This window comes from Sminthopsis crassicaudata, chromosome 1 (genome assembly GCF_048593235.1).
Source record: "Sminthopsis crassicaudata isolate SCR6 chromosome 1, ASM4859323v1, whole genome shotgun sequence".
In the NCBI taxonomy this organism is placed as follows: Eukaryota; Metazoa; Chordata; class Mammalia; order Dasyuromorphia; family Dasyuridae; genus Sminthopsis; species Sminthopsis crassicaudata.
This window is the reverse complement of record NC_133617.1, coordinates 417,731,109-417,749,930: the sequence shown is the minus strand read 5'-3', so window position 1 is coordinate 417,749,930 and position 18,822 is coordinate 417,731,109. Positions and strand designations below refer to the sequence as shown.

Sequence of the window (18,822 nt, the reverse complement as noted above, 5' to 3'; positions counted from 1 at the left end):
TAGTTCTTTCTCTGGTTGCAGATAGAATTTCCATAGATTTCCATAGAATTGTCTTGGATCATTTTATTGCTGAAAACATCTAAATCTATCAAAGTGGATCATTGCACAATGCTGCTGTTAATGTTTATAATGTTCTCCTGGTTCTGCTCATTTCATTCAGAATCAGCTCATGTAAGCCTTTACAAGCTTCTCTGAAACCATTCTACTGATTGTTTCCTATAGAACAATAATATTTCATTATATTCACATCCATAAGTTATTTAGCTATTCCCCAATTGACAATTATTCCACTCACTTTTCAGTTCCTTGCCACTATAAAAAGAATGGCTACTTTTTTGCGCTTGTGGGTTTTTTTTTTTTCCTCCTTCAAATGATCTCTTTGGGATACAGTCCCATTGCAGGATCAAAGGGTGTGCACATAGCCCTTTGGGCATAATTCCAAATTGCTTTCCAGAATGGCTCCATCATTCACAATTCCACCAATAATGCATCCCAGTTTTCCCACATGGCATCCAACATTTATCATCTTTTCCAATTTTAGCCAGTCTGATAGGTGTGAGGTGGTACTTCAGAGTTGTTTTAATTTGCATTTCTCTAATCAATAGTTATTTAGAGTATTTTTTTTCCATATGACTAATAGATGTCTTTAATTTCTTCATCTGAAAATTCTCTGTTTATATCCTTTGACCATTTACTGGGGAATGACTTGTATTCTTATAAGTTTGAATCAATTCTCTAAATGTTTTAGAAATGAAGCCTTTATCAGAAACACTGGCTGTAACCATTTGTTTCCTAGGGAATAATGCATTCTGAGCTCTACATTACAGACATATGAAACTTAATTGTAAATAGGGGTGGGCCTGTTTATAGTGATTTGACTATTGCTGTTAAGTAGCTCTGCAAATTTTATTTCTCTTCTTTTGCCGTTATATTTGAGTCATCCTGGTTTACAGTGGTGACTGAGTGTCCATTATGTTTTATTCCCCATTTAGAGTCAGATCTTGGAGTTGGAAGGAAGAGTCCGAAGGGCAGCAGCAGAGAGGGGTGCTGTAGAATTAAAAAAGAATGAGTTTCAAGGAGAATTAGAAAAACAGAGAGAACAGTTGGACAAAATTCAATCTAGACACAACTTTCAGATGGAAAATGCCAATAGGATGTTCCAGGATGAAAAGGTAAGACCTGTTGTTGTGCCTTCGTCTGCTTTCAGTCCCTTTTAGTGGAGCTCCTTTTCACATACTTCCCACCCTACTTCCCTTAGTATTTCAATATTCTTTAAGTTGTGGGAGTACAAGGGAGTATTTACATACTTAAACTTCTTGCCTCTGTATAGTTTTTTGGGATTAGTAGTATGTCATTATTTCCATCCTTTTCCTCCTTCCCCCTTGGAGAAGGTCTCGAAGTGTGCACATGATAAAATTTTGGGAAAGAGAGGAGAGGGAGATAATACTTAAAGTAACACATTTAATACTTGATCAAGAAGGAAACATGCTTTCTTTTGAACTTGAGGGTAATTTATCTTATTTTTTTTTCTTTTCCTTTGTGGCTCTAATAAAGGGATTAGGAATCGATTTATTCATTAAATTATTTAAATCTATAACAATTTTGACATGAGTGATATTCTAGATCTTTTGCACCTGTAATCCTTTAGGTCTGCAAATCTAGTGATTTTGGTCAAGATATTTCAAGACATTTTTACCAAAGTCTCAATTTTTTGTAAAATGAAAGTTGGATTAAAAATTATAAATAGTATTTTATTTTTTCCTATTACAGGTAAAGGCAATAAGAAAGTTAGATCTGGTGTTTGATAAGCTTCCTTCCAGGTTCTTAGGTATAAGAGTACACAGTATTTTTATGGAAAGATCTGAGTGTAAGTGAAAAAAAATCAAATGCTTAGGGAAATAATATAACAAAGCTTGCATTTATAATAACTATTACTTTGTTAACTTAGAACATTAATTGACTTGGCTTCTATATACCTTTTCAGAGAATTTCATATTATTTCCTTTGACCTCCTTTGTTCTAGTCAAATCAGACTTTGGTTCTCAGATTGGGGCTTGTGTCCCATCCCCCGACACTTGTAGAAGCCTTCTAGTCCCCACCCTTAGAGTACTCTTCTTCCTCAATTCTACTTGGTAGAATTTTTATCTGGAAGCCAGTCTTAGCCTCTGTGCTACATACGATATCTTTTCTCATCTCCTCCCTTTCCGAAGCTCTCTTTTTTGTAATTACTTTATATTTACTTATCTGTGGACAAGTTGTATCCACCACTTTCCCCTTTCTTCTAACTCCCAGGAGACAGTAAACTTGGGGAGAAATGTTTCATTTTTGATTGTATCTCCAGTGCCTAGCAAGGTGCCTTACATACAGTAGACACTTGTTATGTGTGTTGAATAGAATTGATACAATTATGACAAATATAATAACTAGAAATAACATTCAGAATGGAGGAAGAGAACAAAGTCACTATGGCTTTGCAGGGAAAGAGAATCAATCTTATCAGGAAAGGGGGAAGCAGCCAGAAGAAGATGAGGAAGAGAAAGGTCAGGAAGATAGTATATTCCTTGTATTATTCACATCTCTTTCTTTTTCCAGGCTCCTGAAATATTGGTTATTGTTTCTTTGGTGTGGGCATTTTAGAAATGGAGGGTTGTGTGTGTGTGTGTGTGTGTGTGTGTGTGTGTGTAACAAAGACAGGGAGGCAGAAATGAGAGAGAATGTAAGCATTTTCATCTTCTGCCCCCCCCATTATTTTAAACATGAGGAAAATTTAAGATTTGAAAGGTTGTTACTTGCCATTAATCACAGAACTGGTGAGTGTTCAAGTAGGATTTAAATTAGAGCATCCTGACTCCATAGTTGATACCCTTATCTCTACATCATACTTGATTGTAGGTAGTTGGACAAACCACTTTCTAGTTCATGGATTTAGAGCTGGCAGGGATTTTTGAGGTCATCCTTTTTACTCTGCACCCTCACGCCTTGATCATTTTATAGATGAGGAAAAAGAGCCCCAGAGAGATTGTGTCTTGCCCAAAGTTACACACAGCCAGGATTTAAAAATCACTCCCAGTCTAATATTCTTTCCTACATCCAGTGAATTGTTTTGCCTCTCTTCCCTTCTCCATATAAACAGTGGACAGTGCTTTCTTGTGAGTGACTCGGACACATGGGCAGGAAGAACAGAAGGCATTAGTTGTCCAGAATTATTTGGCACAGAGTATTTGCCACAAGCAGATCAACAAAGCACTGTTAATAATGAACCATCTTCTGTCATATAGATACAATTTTACTTTACAGGAGACATCTCCTGTTAGCTCTATAGGGATTTTGCAAATTTATTTCCATTTATTTATTTATTTGCATTTAAAAAATTTTAATTTAATTTTTAATTTATTTTTAGTACACATTGCTTTATGAATCACGTTGGGAGAGAAAAATCAGAGCAAAAGGGAAAAACCATGGGAGAGAGAAAAAAAAAACCCACAGAAAAAAGAAGTGACACAGCATGCGTTAATTTACATTCAGTCTCTTAGTTCTTTTTCTGGTTGCAGATGGCATTTTCTGTCCAAAGTCTATTGGGATTGCTTTGGATCATGGAATTACTGAGAAGAATCAAACCTTTCACAGCTGATCATCACATATTCTTGTTGTTATTGTGTACAATGTATTTCTGGTTCTGCTTGTTTCCCTCAGTGTCAATTCATGTAAATCTTTCCAGGCCTTTCTAAAATTAACTTGTTCATAATTTTTTAAAGAACAATAATATTCCATTACCTTCATATATCACAGCTTATTCAGCCATTCTCCAATTGATGGGCATTTTTGTAGATTTATTTTAACCAAGGTATTGGGTGTTTTTTTGTTTTTTTTTTTCCCTCCTTAATTAAGGATGCAATCTCTGATTTTTTTTTTGGGGGGGGGAAACAGTTAAATGATCTTAACATCTGAAAATCATGATAATTTTTTCTTTTCATAGAAAAAAACAATCTTTTATCAAACATAGATCTTTTGAGGGAAAAAAACCTTGTGTATGTTTTAAAATAGGTTTTAAATTGAATTTAAATCCTAATGAAGGATTATAGGCAAAATTATTCTGTTTCTCTTTTCAGTGGCATTTTCCCTTTCATTAAAGGTTCACAAGGTGCTGCTGAGTTTCAGGGGGGTGGGGATGCTGATGAAGCAGTTGCTATCTGGTTTACCTTGGGTGAAAGCTCTTTCTAGTTGGTTGTGTGAACATTTATATGGCAAATTATTTAAGTCTCTTTGTCATATTGGACATTTAACTTCTTTTCAATTAGTTAGCAAAATATTTTTATTAATAGTCTTTTTCATCACTTAAAATAAGTTTTTATTATAAAGCTTTGATTGTAGAATTTGATTTGAAATGGTCCTTGGAGATCTTCACAGAGATAAGTAACTGTGTGCTTCTTGTTTTAGAGCTTGCTCTCTAAAAAAGGTAGCAATATTTTAACAAGTGCCCTCAATTTGATTTATTTAGATGTTAGATTCAAATCTAAGATCTCCCTTGATTTTTGGTCCATCATTCTCTTAAATAAAACATACTATGATTCAAGAAGGTAGCACCTCATGGCTGTTATAATTTACTTGCTTCAAACATTATTTTGGAGTAATTAGTAACAAATGTGTTTTTTCCCCTCTAGAAAGTTATCCCTTAATTATCTATTGGGGATTGCATAATAATTTTATAAATTTCTATCAGCTCCTTCTGAATTCTTATGTCAAAGTTTTTTCAACTATGATTATTGAAAATAATTGAAAATAGAGTTTCTTTTTATGTTGGACATTACTGACTTTTATTGGGTAGGTATTGAAATTCAGAGAAAAATAATTATCTAATGACAAAAATTGAAAAAAACAATTGACAGTTTATATATTTTTTCTCCTGTCCATGTTCTAAATTAAATAGGAATTAATTAAAAATTACAAAATATATAACAATTTGAAAATTAAATTAGGGCCATTTTATTTCAAGATGGCAAACTTAGAGGTATATTCTTGCTATGATTAAGACCTTCTTACTGGCTTTCCCAGACTCTGTCTGAGCTGGGCTGAACACCCTTTTCACTCGAGTGAGACTGTCTTTTCTTGAGATTTTTCCAGTCTGTCTTGATCTGGAGAGGGGTTTCATTCATCAGACTCTATTCAGAGGTTTGGTTTGGAAACTGGGAGAGCTCAAGCGGCTTTCTGGCTTTACTCTGCCAACTTGGCTCCATCTCTGGAAGTCCGACAGAGATATATTCTTAGTTCCATGTCATCAATTGCCCATTGGATAATTCAAGCTAGATGACCCAGAGATAGTTTTCTAAAATTGAATGTATTATCTTTCTCCTAAACTCTCCCCTCTTGCAAACTTTTCTATTTTCAAAGAACCTAACATCTTTCTAACATCTCAGAGTTAAGATAGCTTTATCATCAGTTCTACTATACTCTCCCTCACTCTACATGATTAGTCAATTTCTGAACCTTGACCTTTCTCTTTCTACAACATCTCTCAAATTCTGCCCTTTCTACTCATAGAACTAACTACAATCATAGTTCATGTTGGCATCAGGTTGGCATCAGGTTGGCATCAGAGTACTGCAATAGCCTAGCTGGTCTTCCTGCCTCAAGTCTCTCCCCATGGCAGTTCATTCATTAGTTGATTAGGCCCTGATCTGACCATGTTACTCTGCTGCTCATCCAAATCCAGGGGCTTTCTATTTCCTGTTTTTTTCTAGAGCAGAAACTCCTCTGTTTAGCTTTTAAGCTTTGCATGACCCTGCCTCAGACTGCTTTTTCAAACCTTGTTGGACGTTATTTATTCTCCTGTACTCTGTGATCCCTCTAACTGGCCTCTTTGTTTCTTAATGACAACATTCCATCTCATTTTTTGATGCCTCTGTACTGTCTTTTCTCTTATACCTGGAACTTCTTACCTATTCCTTATAGTCTCCTACCTTTTTTTTTTTTTTTTAAAGTTAGGAAAACATAAATTCAAATCCAGCCTCAGATATTTACTAGCTATGTGACCCTGGGAAAGCCCCTTAACTCTGTCTTGTCTCAATTTCCTCATCTGTAAATCGAACTGGAGAAAGAGATGGCAAACCACTCCAGTATCTTTGCCAAGAAAACCCCAGAGAATCACAAAAGAGTCAGACACTACTGAAAACTACTAAAAAACAACACCAAATGATATGCGTTATATATGTGAAGTCATGTAATACATATTTCCATATTAGCCATGTTGCAAAAGAAAAAAAGCAAAAAAAAAAAAAAATAAAGCAAGTAGAAAGGGGAAAGTGTATTTAACTCTGCTTTCAGAATTCAATTTTTTCTCTGGATATGGATAGCATTTTTCATCATGAGTCTTTTGGAATGGTCTTGGATCATTGTCTTGATCAGAGTAGTTAAAGTCTTTCACAGTTGGTCATTTTTAGACTATTGCTATTGTTGTATATAGCAATATATTGCAGTACCTTTATAGGTGTATGTGTGTGTATGTATTCTACCTTTAAGGTGCCCCACCTTGGGCAGCATTTTCTGGATTAAAGTCTTTCCTAATCCCTTATCTTTTTCCTCATTTGAAATTTTAAAACTTAGGATATCACAGTACTAGTGCCCTTCTTCCCAAACTTCAATTTAATTGTATATGTATGTATATACTTGTGTGTGTATATAAAAATAACTTTATATTTATGCTATATTTATATTTATTTATACTTGTCTTCCCCCAGTGGAATGTAAACTCATTTTAGGAAAGACAATTTCATTCTTTATATTTGTAACTCCAAGCACCAACTAGCACCTACTACATTATACTTTATAAGTGCTTTTTCATAGATTGATAATACTTTAATGTTCTTTAGTAGTGTGATAGGCTCAAACATATTTGTTTGTTTATTTTTCAGGAAGTATAGAACAAATACATAAACAAAAGTGAGCTGAAACAGAATGACCTTAGCTCAATCATTTATCAGAGAAAATCCATTAAAACCCAGGTTCCTCTGTGGACCTTTCCTACATTAATGAACCTTCCAGGTTGACCTCAGAATGGAGAGGCAGGGGTGTGGCAAATAAAAATAGTACCAGGATACATTCTTTTTCGATGCCCTGCCTTCTTACTCAGTGGTTTTTCCTGCTGCCTGCCTGTAGAGATTTTTTTTTTTTTTAAATTTTAGTATACTTGATATGTCCTTTTGCTCATTTTGAAGTCCATTCTACAAGCATTTATTTAGTACCTGACATAGGCTCTGTGCGTTCTAAATGTTCATTTGTTTCACTTGTGTCTGACTCTTCCTGACTCCATTTGGGGTTTTCTTGGCAAAGATCCTGATGGTTTGCCATTTCCACATCCAGCTCATTTTGCAGACAAGGAAACTGAGACAGGGAAAAGTGACTAGCCCAGAACCATATGGGTATAGATATGAGTATTTGAGGCCAGACTTGAATTCAGGAAGTGGAGTCTTCCGGACTGTGCTGGAGGTAGACAAAAATGAAAAGCCCATGCCTTCAAGAATCATGCATTCTATACAAGAAACAACATGTGCACAGAAAAAAATAATTCCAGAGGGTTGGAAGAGAAAACACTAAGGGATGTTAGAGGGATCAGGAAAGTTCTTGTGGAGCACAGAGGGCTTTCTCCATGTCTGGGACTGAGGATCCTGCCATGCATTCGTTTGAATCTTTCTCAGACATTAATGGGCTGTGTGTTCCTGGACAAATCACCTCATCTCCCTCAGCATAATTGTCTCATTTGTAAAATAAGCACATACCTCACAAGGTTGTTGTGAGAATCAGATGAGCTAATGTACATAAAGCGCTCTGCATAAATTGTCGTGGCCATCATGCTGTGGCTAGCCAGCACTCTGAGGAGTCATCCTAGAAGGAACAGGATGGGATGGGATGCTGGTGCTTCAGGCACTTAGCGGCTGGCTGGGGAGACAAAGTGAGAGAAACTGCCAGAGCTCAGTTAAATGTTAAACTGCAAAGATTTTAAAGAAAGGAGAGATGAATGTGGGCTGGGAAGTCAGAGAACACCTGACAGGGATCATAAGTCCATATATGTGTATATAGAGATAGCTAGGTGGTGCACTGGATAGAGATAATTCAGCTTCAGATACTTACTAGCTGTGTGACCCTGGTCAAGTCACTTAACCCTGTTTGAGTTTTTTCATCTGTAAAGTGATCTAGACAAGGAAAAGGCAAACTACTTCAGTATCTTTACCAAGAAAATTCCAAATGGAGTCAAGAAGAGTTAGTGATGAGAGAATGCCAGTTTTATATATAAATAGATTATAGAGATATGTGTATCTCTCTATATATCTAGATGTATATATATATATATATATGTATAGATAGACATAAATTTAGTTATAAATAGATATTTAGATAGAAACACACATATGTCCTGTGTTTTTATGCATACATGTATACACACATGTATATGTTTATAAACAGATTAATAAAAGGGCTGTTTTTGAATACATGTACATATATATGTAAAGATCACCTAGAGTTAAGTAATTTGTTTAGGAAAAAATTAGAAAAAATTTCTAGATGGGCTTACAAATGAAAAAAGCTAGTTTATGGAGCCGTATCTCTCTTAAATCTACTTTTGGATTTCTGTGCTTAGAGTTTTTTGTTTGTTTTGTTTTGCATTTTCAGGCTCTGAGTTTCCGGATACTAGTCCCAGAATCTCCTGAGGCCTTTTTTGGCCTCCTTGCACATTCTACTTATATAATACAAGAAATGGTATTCTAGACCAGAGCATGGTGTTGTTCTTTATGTAAGTTTGAGAAAATATTATTTAGCTGTTGGTATTGTTGATTAGGTTAGAATGTTTTTACTTTCCTGTCAAAGGAAGGAAATGGGGAAGTGTGCCTGGTTTAAGGGCCTGTTTGGCCCCCAAGTTATTTTCTTTTTCCCTTTTTTTTTTCTTAAATTATTTATTTTGATATACATTGCTTTATGAGTCTTGTTGGGAGAGAGAGCAGAACTAAAGAGAAAAACCATGGGAGAGGGGAAAACAAACAGGAAAAAAAAGTGAACATAGCATGTTTTGATTTACATTCAATCATTACATTACAATCAATTTTAGATGCATATGGTATTTTCTAAGTTTATTGGGATTGTCTTGGATTGAACCCCACTGAGAAGAACCAAATCTTTCATAGTTGATCACTGCACATTCTTGCAGTTATTGTGTATAATGTATTCTTAGTTCTGCTTGTTTTCCTCAGCATCAATTCATGCAAATCTTTCCAGGCCTTTCTAAAATCAGCTTGTTCATCATTTTTTATAGAACAATAATATTCCATTATTTCAATATACTATAACTTACTCAGCCATTCCCCAATTGATGGGCATCTACTCATTTTCTAATTCTTTGTCACCACAAAAAGGCTGCCACAAACATTTTTGCCAATGTTGGTCCTTTTCCCTCCTTTATAATTTCCTTGGGATATATATATATATATATTCCCTGGATCATTGTCTGTTCACATGTATCTGATTATCTTCACTTATTGGCTCAGTTCTATGCACACTCTGATTTTTTGGTGTTTAGGTCTCTGTTATTTATAAAAACCCTTTTGGTAAGGCAGGCAAAGCCTCTCTTTAGGTTGCCTTGTCCTTCAGTAGATCAGGACCACTTGGTGGTGATGTTTTATTTTGACAAAAAGATGGTCCCCGGTGCACATTTTATTTTCATAGTGCTACTTCATTTTGCATCAGTTCCTATATTTTCCCCGATCCTCTAAATCTTTCATATTTGTTATTTTTTACAGCATATATTCCATTATATTAATGTACTATAATTTAACCTCATTTGCAATTTAACTAATTTACAGTACTTCATACTATCATTCTGCAACTGATAGATATCTACTTTGCTTTTAGCTTTTTGTTACAAAAATGTTACTATAAATATATTGATGTATGTGGAGCTTTTATTTTTGGCAGTAAACTCTTTGAAATGTACACTTAGCTGGATTAAAGAGTGTGGACCTTTTAAGGCACTTTCTTAGTATGCTTTCAAATTGCTTTCCTGAACAGAAGTGAAACTTCCGATTATTATGAATTGTATGTCTCTTGTTATTATGATGATTTCTGATAAAGATTTTGTTGAAGAAAATTTCTAGAAAAAACAATTTCTAAAAGAAAGTTTATAGAAAAACTGAAACTACCCATTGTGAATTTGAGATCCTGTGGTTATTTTGACTAGCTCTAGAATGGTGGTTGGGGCAGGGGTTTGTTGTGTATGGCAACCAAATCCATCATGGTACATGAAACCAGGATCATATATATATTGCATCTAGTGGGTTTTGACTATTGACTGGTAGAGACCTGAACCTGATAGTTGATGGGTATTTTTTTTTTCTGAATAAGTTATTTGAACTCTTTGTGGTTTAGTTTTCTCACCCATGAAATGAAAAGAATAGACTAGATTTCTTCTAGAGGTCCTTCCAGCTTTCAGATTTTTATTCTATAATTCATTTTGTGATGTAATATTTTCATTTGCTTAAAATTTGCTTAGGATCATAGCAATTCAAGGCTAGTTCAAATTCAAGGAATATGTGTGTGTGTGTAAAATCCAGTGCTCTTTCCTATCTCTTTTAATTATTAGATCAATATATCTAAATCCAGGCATACCATTTTTCTTAGTGCTTATTCGTTTTCAAATGGAGTACAGAGTACATGATCACAAAAAAACCCACAAGGTTTAACACTTCACATTTCGTATGAGGTAGAATGTAGGCTCTTTGAGGTCAGCTAATAATTATTTTACCTTTGTGATCCTTTAATTCATTGCTGTCAAGTCATTTCATTTGTGTCTGCTCTTTGTGACCCCATTTGGGTTTCTATGACAAGGATATTGAAATGGTCATTTCCTTTTCTAGCTCAGTGAGGAACTAAAGCAACTAAAGTAACAACCAATTTTGAACTTGTGAAGATGAGTCTTCCTAATTCTAAGCCTAGTGCTCAATCCATTGGACTGCCTAGCTGCCTTTGCCAAAAATTAGAAGTGTTTAAAATGCTCATTTAATAGAACACACATAGTAGGTGCTCAGTAAATGCTCAAAGGATTTGAAAGATAATAAGATTTAGAGCTTTTTAAATCATGAAAAATGGAAGTTCAGTGAGTCATGCCCCAGATCACACACATAGGTAAGTAGCATAATAAGAATTTCAACCAAGTCAGTGATGGTTTCTCCTTTGAAGGTAGAAAAGGTTATATGAATTTAGGGGGAAGATGACCATTAAATTAATAATACTCAGATGACTCATCAGGATGACAATCACTTGGTTTTTCAAGCTGTGATAATATAAACTTTCCACATACCTATAAACTTTCAAGTTTGTGGAGTTAAGTAGATGTTTAGTAGATATTTGCCAAAAAAAATTCTTTATCTCTCTAGGGACCCTCGTTTGTCAGAGGGCAGACCCTGGTTGTTGTTATCACCTTGGAACCCAGCCATGGCCTCATGAGCATGTGCTCCTGACCAGTTGAGATTTACTATAGTGTCTGAATGGGAAACGGTTCTTGGCACCAAATAATTTTTGGAAAATTGCCTTAATTGATTTTTTCCTCTCAAATATGTGATTTGAGAATCTATAGCCATGGGAATCTTTTCTCTGGACTAAGCACACTGCTGAGTTCAGTAACGATTACATCACAGATTTAGAATTAGAAAGCTCCTCAGAGGTCATGTAGTCCAACCTCCTTATTTTTTATACATACATATATGTGTACACACACACACACACACACACACACACACACACACACACAGAGTTATATATTGGAACCTGAGACTTATAGAAAGGAAGTGATGTGCTCAAGGCTACACAGGTAGTGAGTGCCAGAACCATGCCAGAACCCGTACTCTTGACTTCCAGTGGAGCAAGTGCCATTTTATTATACTCAACAATAAGCTAAGACATGAAGCTTGGCTACTTTTGCTACTCTCAGTAAATCAATAAATGGATTTATTAAGTGCCTATTATGGCCATGCAATGTGCCAAGCCCCAGGGATACCAAAAAAAAAAAAAAAAAAAAAAAAAAAAAAAAAAAAAAAAAAGGCAAAAGACACTCAGTCTCTCCTCCCAAGGAGCTCACAGTCTGGTGGAAAGTTCAAGAAACAAATACATACAAACAGGGTACATATAGGAATATAAGATATAACTAATAAAGGGTAGGCACTAGAACTAACGGGAAGCTAGATGGCACAATGAATAGAATACTGGGTCTGGGGTCAGGAAGATCTGAGTTCACTTCTAGCCTTAGACACTTTCTCACTGTGTGACCCTGAAAGTCACTTATTGTCTACATCAGTGGAGAAGGAAATGCCAAACTATTCCAGTATCCATGTCAAGAAAACCCCGAACAACAGCAGCAACTAAAATTCAGAGGGATTGTGGAACATTTTCTGTAAAAGATAGTATTTTTATGGGGACTTAATAGAAGAGTGATAACCTATTGTCTTATGAACAGCAGACTTTCTTTTCTCCTGAGAATCCCTGTACTTCAGTCGTAGCTATCTAGGCATTTAGTGCCCTTTACTCCCTTGTTATTTTTCCTTCTCAGCCTCTTCCCTCACATGTCCTTGTCCCATTCTTCCCTCCCTTACCTTTATGCCCTCTAGAAACCTTTTCCATTGTTAACAAATTGCCTTTCCTATCATGCTGCTTCTATCTTGTAGCTCTCACAAAAGCATATTCCTCCTCTCCCCCAATAACTATAATTGGCTTCTCTCTCTGCAGTAATGGATGCCCCTTCTCTCATGCCCCTTAACAAGTATGTGAAGATGGCATGCACCATGCTTTTTTGTTTGTGGCTGCCACTTTGTCTGCATCCATCACTCAGTAACTTCCTCCATACGTGTGAATCAGGCTTTCCAGATCCTTGTTAGCCATTCTTTATCCTTTCTCTTGCTTAGTACTTCTTCCATTTCTATCCTTGCCTTTACTCTTGGGGACTTCAGTTTATATGTGGATATCATCTCATAATCTATTTCTCATTTTATCAAGCATCTCAATATCAATAACCTGCACCTTCACTCCACTTCACCACTCACAGGAGTTTTTGATTTCATTATTATTTTTAAAGCTTTTTATTTTCTTTCCTGAGGCAATTGGGATTAAGTGATTTGCCCAGGGTCACACAGTCAGGAAGTGTTAAATGTCTGGGGTTGGATTTGAATTCAGGTCCTCCTGACTTCAGGGCTGGTGTTCTATCGATTGCACCACCTAGCTGCCCCAAGCCTTTTATTTTCAAAACATCATAGATAATTTTCAATGTTTACCCTTGCAAAGCCTTATGTTCCAAATTTTTTCCTCTTTTCCTCCTATTCCCTCTCCAGATAAGTAATTCAATATATTAAACATGTACAATTTTTCTATATACATTTCCACAATTATTTTATTATCTATAAATGTTTTACCTCCACATTTCATAGTCCTGGAATATTTCTTGCTTTTATTGTTGTTCATTCATGTCTGATTCTACACTATCCCATGGACCATAACACACCCAGGTTCTTCTATCCTCCACATTCTCTCTCAAAATCTGTCCAAGTTCTTTGTTTCCATTTCATTCTATCCATCTCCTCCTCTGCCATCTCCCTTTTCCTTTTACCTTCAGTCTTTCCAACATCAGAGTCTTTTCCTTTGAGTTCTGTCTTTTCATTATGTGGCCAGAGAATTTAAGCTTCAGCTTTAATATTTCACCTTTCAGTGAATAGCCTGAATTAATTTCATCAATGTTGACTCATTTGATCTTCTTGCTAGGGATTCTCAGAAGTCCTCTAGCACCACAGCTTGAGACTGTGGATTCTGCAACATTCATCTTTCTGTACATATACATATACATATACATATACATATACATATACATATACATATACTTCTATCCAACTCTGACTCAGCCTTTCCCTTCTCCCTTTGCTTCTTCCCTCCTAAAACCGATTTTCTCTTATTTCCCATGCTATCACATCTGCATAGGTCACCTTTTTTTCCTTCAAAGTTTTAATTGTATAGTTAACCAATTTTATGATTGAGGAAGCTGGATAGCTTTCTTATCCCTCCTAAATCAGCCAATCAAAGAAAAAAAGCTTTTATTAATAGCTTACTGTATGCCAGACACTATGGTAGGTATGAAGTATTATCTTATGGTGTGATTTTTTAACATAGTTTGAAATATCATGATTTTTAAATTCAGTTTCAGCTATCATGAATTCTTGGATCATCAAATACAACTACATCTGAACAAATGCAAAAATAAGTCAAAGAAAAAATTTTTGGATTATTTTTCATTATATGTTCTGCTTAGTATTACTCCATTCTATCAGGAAGAGGAATTGAAGTTTTCTGTATGTAAGTAGAAGTTTAGAACTTAATCTATAAACCAGTTAATAAAAAACTTTACTGTTTTTTGTCATAAATAATTTCTTAGTGAAAAGTACCTGAGTAACTTTAGTTAAAAAGAATCTATTAATGCTTTTAGATCACATTCACTCCTGAATATATACCCCCATTTAAAGAATTAAATTAAAGAATTTTAGTAAATTAAAATTAAATTTTAATAATTCCCACAAAACCAGCCAGCATATTATGTTGGAGATTATTTGTAGCATTCTATACACATAATTCCCTCCTTTCCCTTTCATGAAAGGAAGTACATTTTTTTTTTTTTTTTTTTTTTTTTTTTTTTTTTTTTTTACTTCTAGGGTTAAGCTTAGCCAATAAAATTATATAGTATTTAGTTTCATGCCATTGTTCTGTCTGTTTATGTCTTTGCAGACATTGTGTTTCCTAAATAATCTTCAGGCTTTAAGTTCAGTTAGAATCTGTTCACTGGTGAAAAATAAGGTTGATAAATGTTATAACTTGTTTGCAGATTACTGTGCTAGGTCCTGATAAAGGTGTAAAATTTGATTATGACCCCTGTATTCTCTTAGAATTTACAGTCTAACAGGGCAATAAGACAAACAAATAAACCCAATATAAGCTAATATGCAAGTGCATTAGATTAAGCTTATTAATGATGGAATATCAGATTATTTCTGGAGGTGGTAACATTTGCATTGGGCTTTAAAGGACATGGGAACTGAACAAGCAAAAAAGGGAAGGAATAGTATGGAATAAGATAACCTATAATATTATATGTATCCTATATTATATTGTTTTTACACAAATGTATAATATTCAGTAATATATAATAAATAGTAATAATACATAAGCCAAGAGGTAGGAAAGTACAGGGTGTATTTGAGGAATGCTTTGATTGGAGTATAGAGGAAAATAAGAGGAGATAAATCAAGGAAGGAACAGAAATACCAGATTTTGGAGGACTTATTGCCAGAAAAAGAAAACTGAATTTGACTCAGAGGGCAATAGGGAACAAAAAAAGCTTTTTGAACAGGGAAGTGACATAATCAGATTTACCCATAATGAAAATCAGTCTGTCAGTGGTATAAGAGATGGATTAGCACAGGAAAGAGAACAGGAGGAAATTTTAGAGTGCATGAAGAGAGATTTGCTATCTAGGGATAGGGAGATAATAGTTTTGCATTGATGTTGGTCAAACCATCTTTGGAGGAATGTTCAGTTCTGGACACACTATACAGTTTAGGAAGAATAAACAGATAAGTTGGAAAGGGTCCAGAGGAGAGCAGGATGTTCAGGATGCTGAAAGGCCTTGCAATCGTGCCTTGTGAAGACAAGTTGAAGAAACTAGGGTTTGTTTAGCCTAGAGAAGAGAAATCTTGACCTACATCCTTTGGGCATCAGCTTTTCTTCAAGCATTCGAAAGACTCAGATGAAGAGAGATCTGATTTGTTCTTGTTCCAGAAAGCCCAGGGAGAAGTAGAAGGTTGAAATTAGCAGAGTGGTGGAAGATACAGTTGAGATGTGATGAAAGGGAAAATTGCCCAATGACAATTAGAGCTGTCCAATGGAAGGATTGGGAAATATGGATTACTTCTTATTGGAAGTAATCAAGCAAAATGTGAACAACCAAATGTTAAGTATAGTATAGAAAAGAGGCAGCCATGGTAACCTGAAAGAAGTACCTGGAGTCAGGAAAATCTGAATTAGAATCTAGGCTTAGACACTTATATTAAGAATAGAGAGGTAACATATATGATGCTTGACAAGTCGCTGAATTTTTAACCTTAGTGCTTAGCACAGTGACTGGCACACAGTAGGCATTTAGTAAATGTTTATTGATTGATCCTGAATGAGAATGATAACAGTACCCATTTTGTGAGAATCAAATGGAATAATATTGGTGAAGTCTTTGGCACAATCCCTTTCACATAGTAGGTATTATATAAATGCTATTCCTTCTCTTATTTTCCTTCCTTTCCTTCCTAGAAAGGGTTCTTGTTCTGAGATGAGTTGTACTAAATGCCCACTGAACTTCCTTGCCAGTTCTGAGATTCTGATAAGCTGTCGGTCTTCCTTTCAGTCACTTTTATCAGATTTCAGTGTGGCTGCCCTCTTGGATAGGAGATGGACTTTTAACAGTCTAGCCTCAGACACTTATACTAAGATTAGGGAGGTAACATATATGACACTGGGCAAGTCACTGAACATTTAACCTCAGCCCTTAACACAGTGCCTGGCACATAGTAGATACTTAGTACTTGTTTATTGATCAACTATTTGACTCAATTTCATCAACTATAAAATGGTGATAATAGCACATATTTTGTGAAGATCAATTTACAAATGATATTTGTAAAATGCTTAGTACAGTGTCTGTCCCATAATAGGTTTAGTAAAAATGCTTATTCCTTCTCTGTTACCCTTTATTTCTCCTTTCCTTTCTAGAAAGAGTTCTGGTTCCAATATAGTTTGGACTAAATGTCTGTAGGAAGTCCTTGCTGGCTCTGAGATTCTAATAAGTGATCTCTTGGTCATTTGTATTAGATTGCAAGATAGCTGCCCTTTTGAACAGAAGAGATGAGTGAATTTCCAGTTATGAAGAAAAAAATATTCTAGTGAGGGATAGAGATTAAGGTGAGGGACTCCCCATATTTTAATTTCTGAATCCTTCAGAATACATTGCTATCCAGTGAGGATGCATGGTTATGGTTAGGATTTAAATATCTGTTTTAACTAATGAGTCTTTTGAGAGGGTAAAGGGTTGAACAGAAACATTTTTGTGGGCATTGGGGAAGAAAAGAGTTCTGAAATAAGAGTTACACTGTTATCTGTCAAAGAGACACAGACTCTCTTTTTTCATTTCTCCCGTGTTATCCTTGAATCAGGAGGCTGAAAATGTAATGAAATTTTAAATGTCCTCTGGACTAGAGTTCAGCAAGAAAATGTAGAGCACTGAAAAAGAATGAGGGATGGCATTAGATGCATCATAAGAAAATTGTATTTGGGGAGAGACTAGGAAACCTTGCTCTCCCCAGCAGACTCATTTCTCCAAGAAGGCTGTGGTTGCTTCCTGCTATTGTATTAAGTTTTGCTTGCCAGCAGCTGGGGAAGAAGTGGAAATCACTTCCTATTCTGCCTTTCAGTTTGTGAAATTCACCCAAATTGGTTTCTTTCTTGCTTCTGTGTATGTTCAGATTTTTTGTTTTCTTTGAAAAGATGTAATATAACAAATACAGCAACTATGCAGAGCATCAGTGTAACTGCTTTTGTAATGGGGACACAGTTCCTTGACTCTTATTATTTGACTTAGCCACTGTGGATCATATTTCTTCCATTTCCCAGTATAACATTTTATGGCTGTATAAATAGAAATTCCCTTCAGCACAAATGTATTTCTCTTTAAAGAAATTGAATTAGAATGTAATCAATTATTGTAGCAGCTTCTGAAATTTGTTCAGAGTAGAATGTTTTATCAGACCGCTCACATTTATGGACCTTCTGAAGATTACTCAATAACCCAGTGGCTACTCTCACCATTTCCTGTCTTTAGCCTGAATGGAACATGTCAGTGATATATTATTTAAGGCATACAGCATGAAAAGTCACATATTCTAGATTGATTGCACCTTTGTTTTTAATTTCAGTTAAAAAGCTGAGTAAAATTGAGGTCTATAGTCACTGGCCAGTGAGTCTAGAGTTCTTGTTTGTAATGTCCTTCCTCAACAACTTCACTCATCTGCTTTATTATCCATTTGTTAGGCCCTTCTAAGTCTGGGATTCTTAACCTTTGTGTATGTGTGCTGAACCCCTTTGCCAGTCTGGTGAGAAGCTTACAGACAGACCTTACTGGAATAAATTAAAAAAAAAACTCATAGTTGAAAGAAATGCTAAATATTAGCTAAAATTAGTGAAAGTAAAGTTTTTCCTAGCAAAAATTAAATAACCTCTGAAATCTATTTATGACTCCTGGAGGAGTAGGTGGACCCCAGGTTTTGAACCAAACTTATTCTCAGACACCATTTTTATTATCTTTTCATGTCTTAGATTTGCTTTTGTCTTTTGGAGCCTTTAACTTCAGTCATCAGGAAAGATGAAAATTCTACATTGTGCTCCATGGTATTTAGTTCCTCGATCAGGAATGAACAGTATTAGATTTAACATAAGCCTTAATAGTATTTCCTAGGTCCTTTCCGGTAGTTATATGTGTTTCAACAGCCATGTTATATGTGAACCAACAGAAATGGGTAGGAGTGATCATCAGGTTTGAAAAGTCTTAGTTTGCTTCTCTGTTATATCCTCAATAACCTATGAGAGCAGCAGACTTCTATTAAGAATATGTGACTGACAAATGGCTGCTTCTCTTTTCTTCTTGACTTTACTGGATAGTTTCTCTTGACTGTATCTTTTTTTGCTGGGTGTACTAAACTTACTTTT

At 35.3% G+C, this 18,822-nt stretch overlaps 1 protein-coding gene across 1 annotated transcript in view; it reads left to right on the top strand.

Moving 5' to 3' along the window:
* Positions 1 to 18,822, top strand: part of GOLM1 (golgi membrane protein 1) — a 92,364-nt gene that overhangs the window by 33,657 nt on the left and 39,885 nt on the right. Inside the window, exon 3 of the mRNA XM_074280207.1 lies at positions 993 to 1,172. Coding sequence (XP_074136308.1) covers positions 993 to 1,172 — 180 coding nt within the window. The remainder of the gene's footprint in view (positions 1 to 992; positions 1,173 to 18,822) is intronic.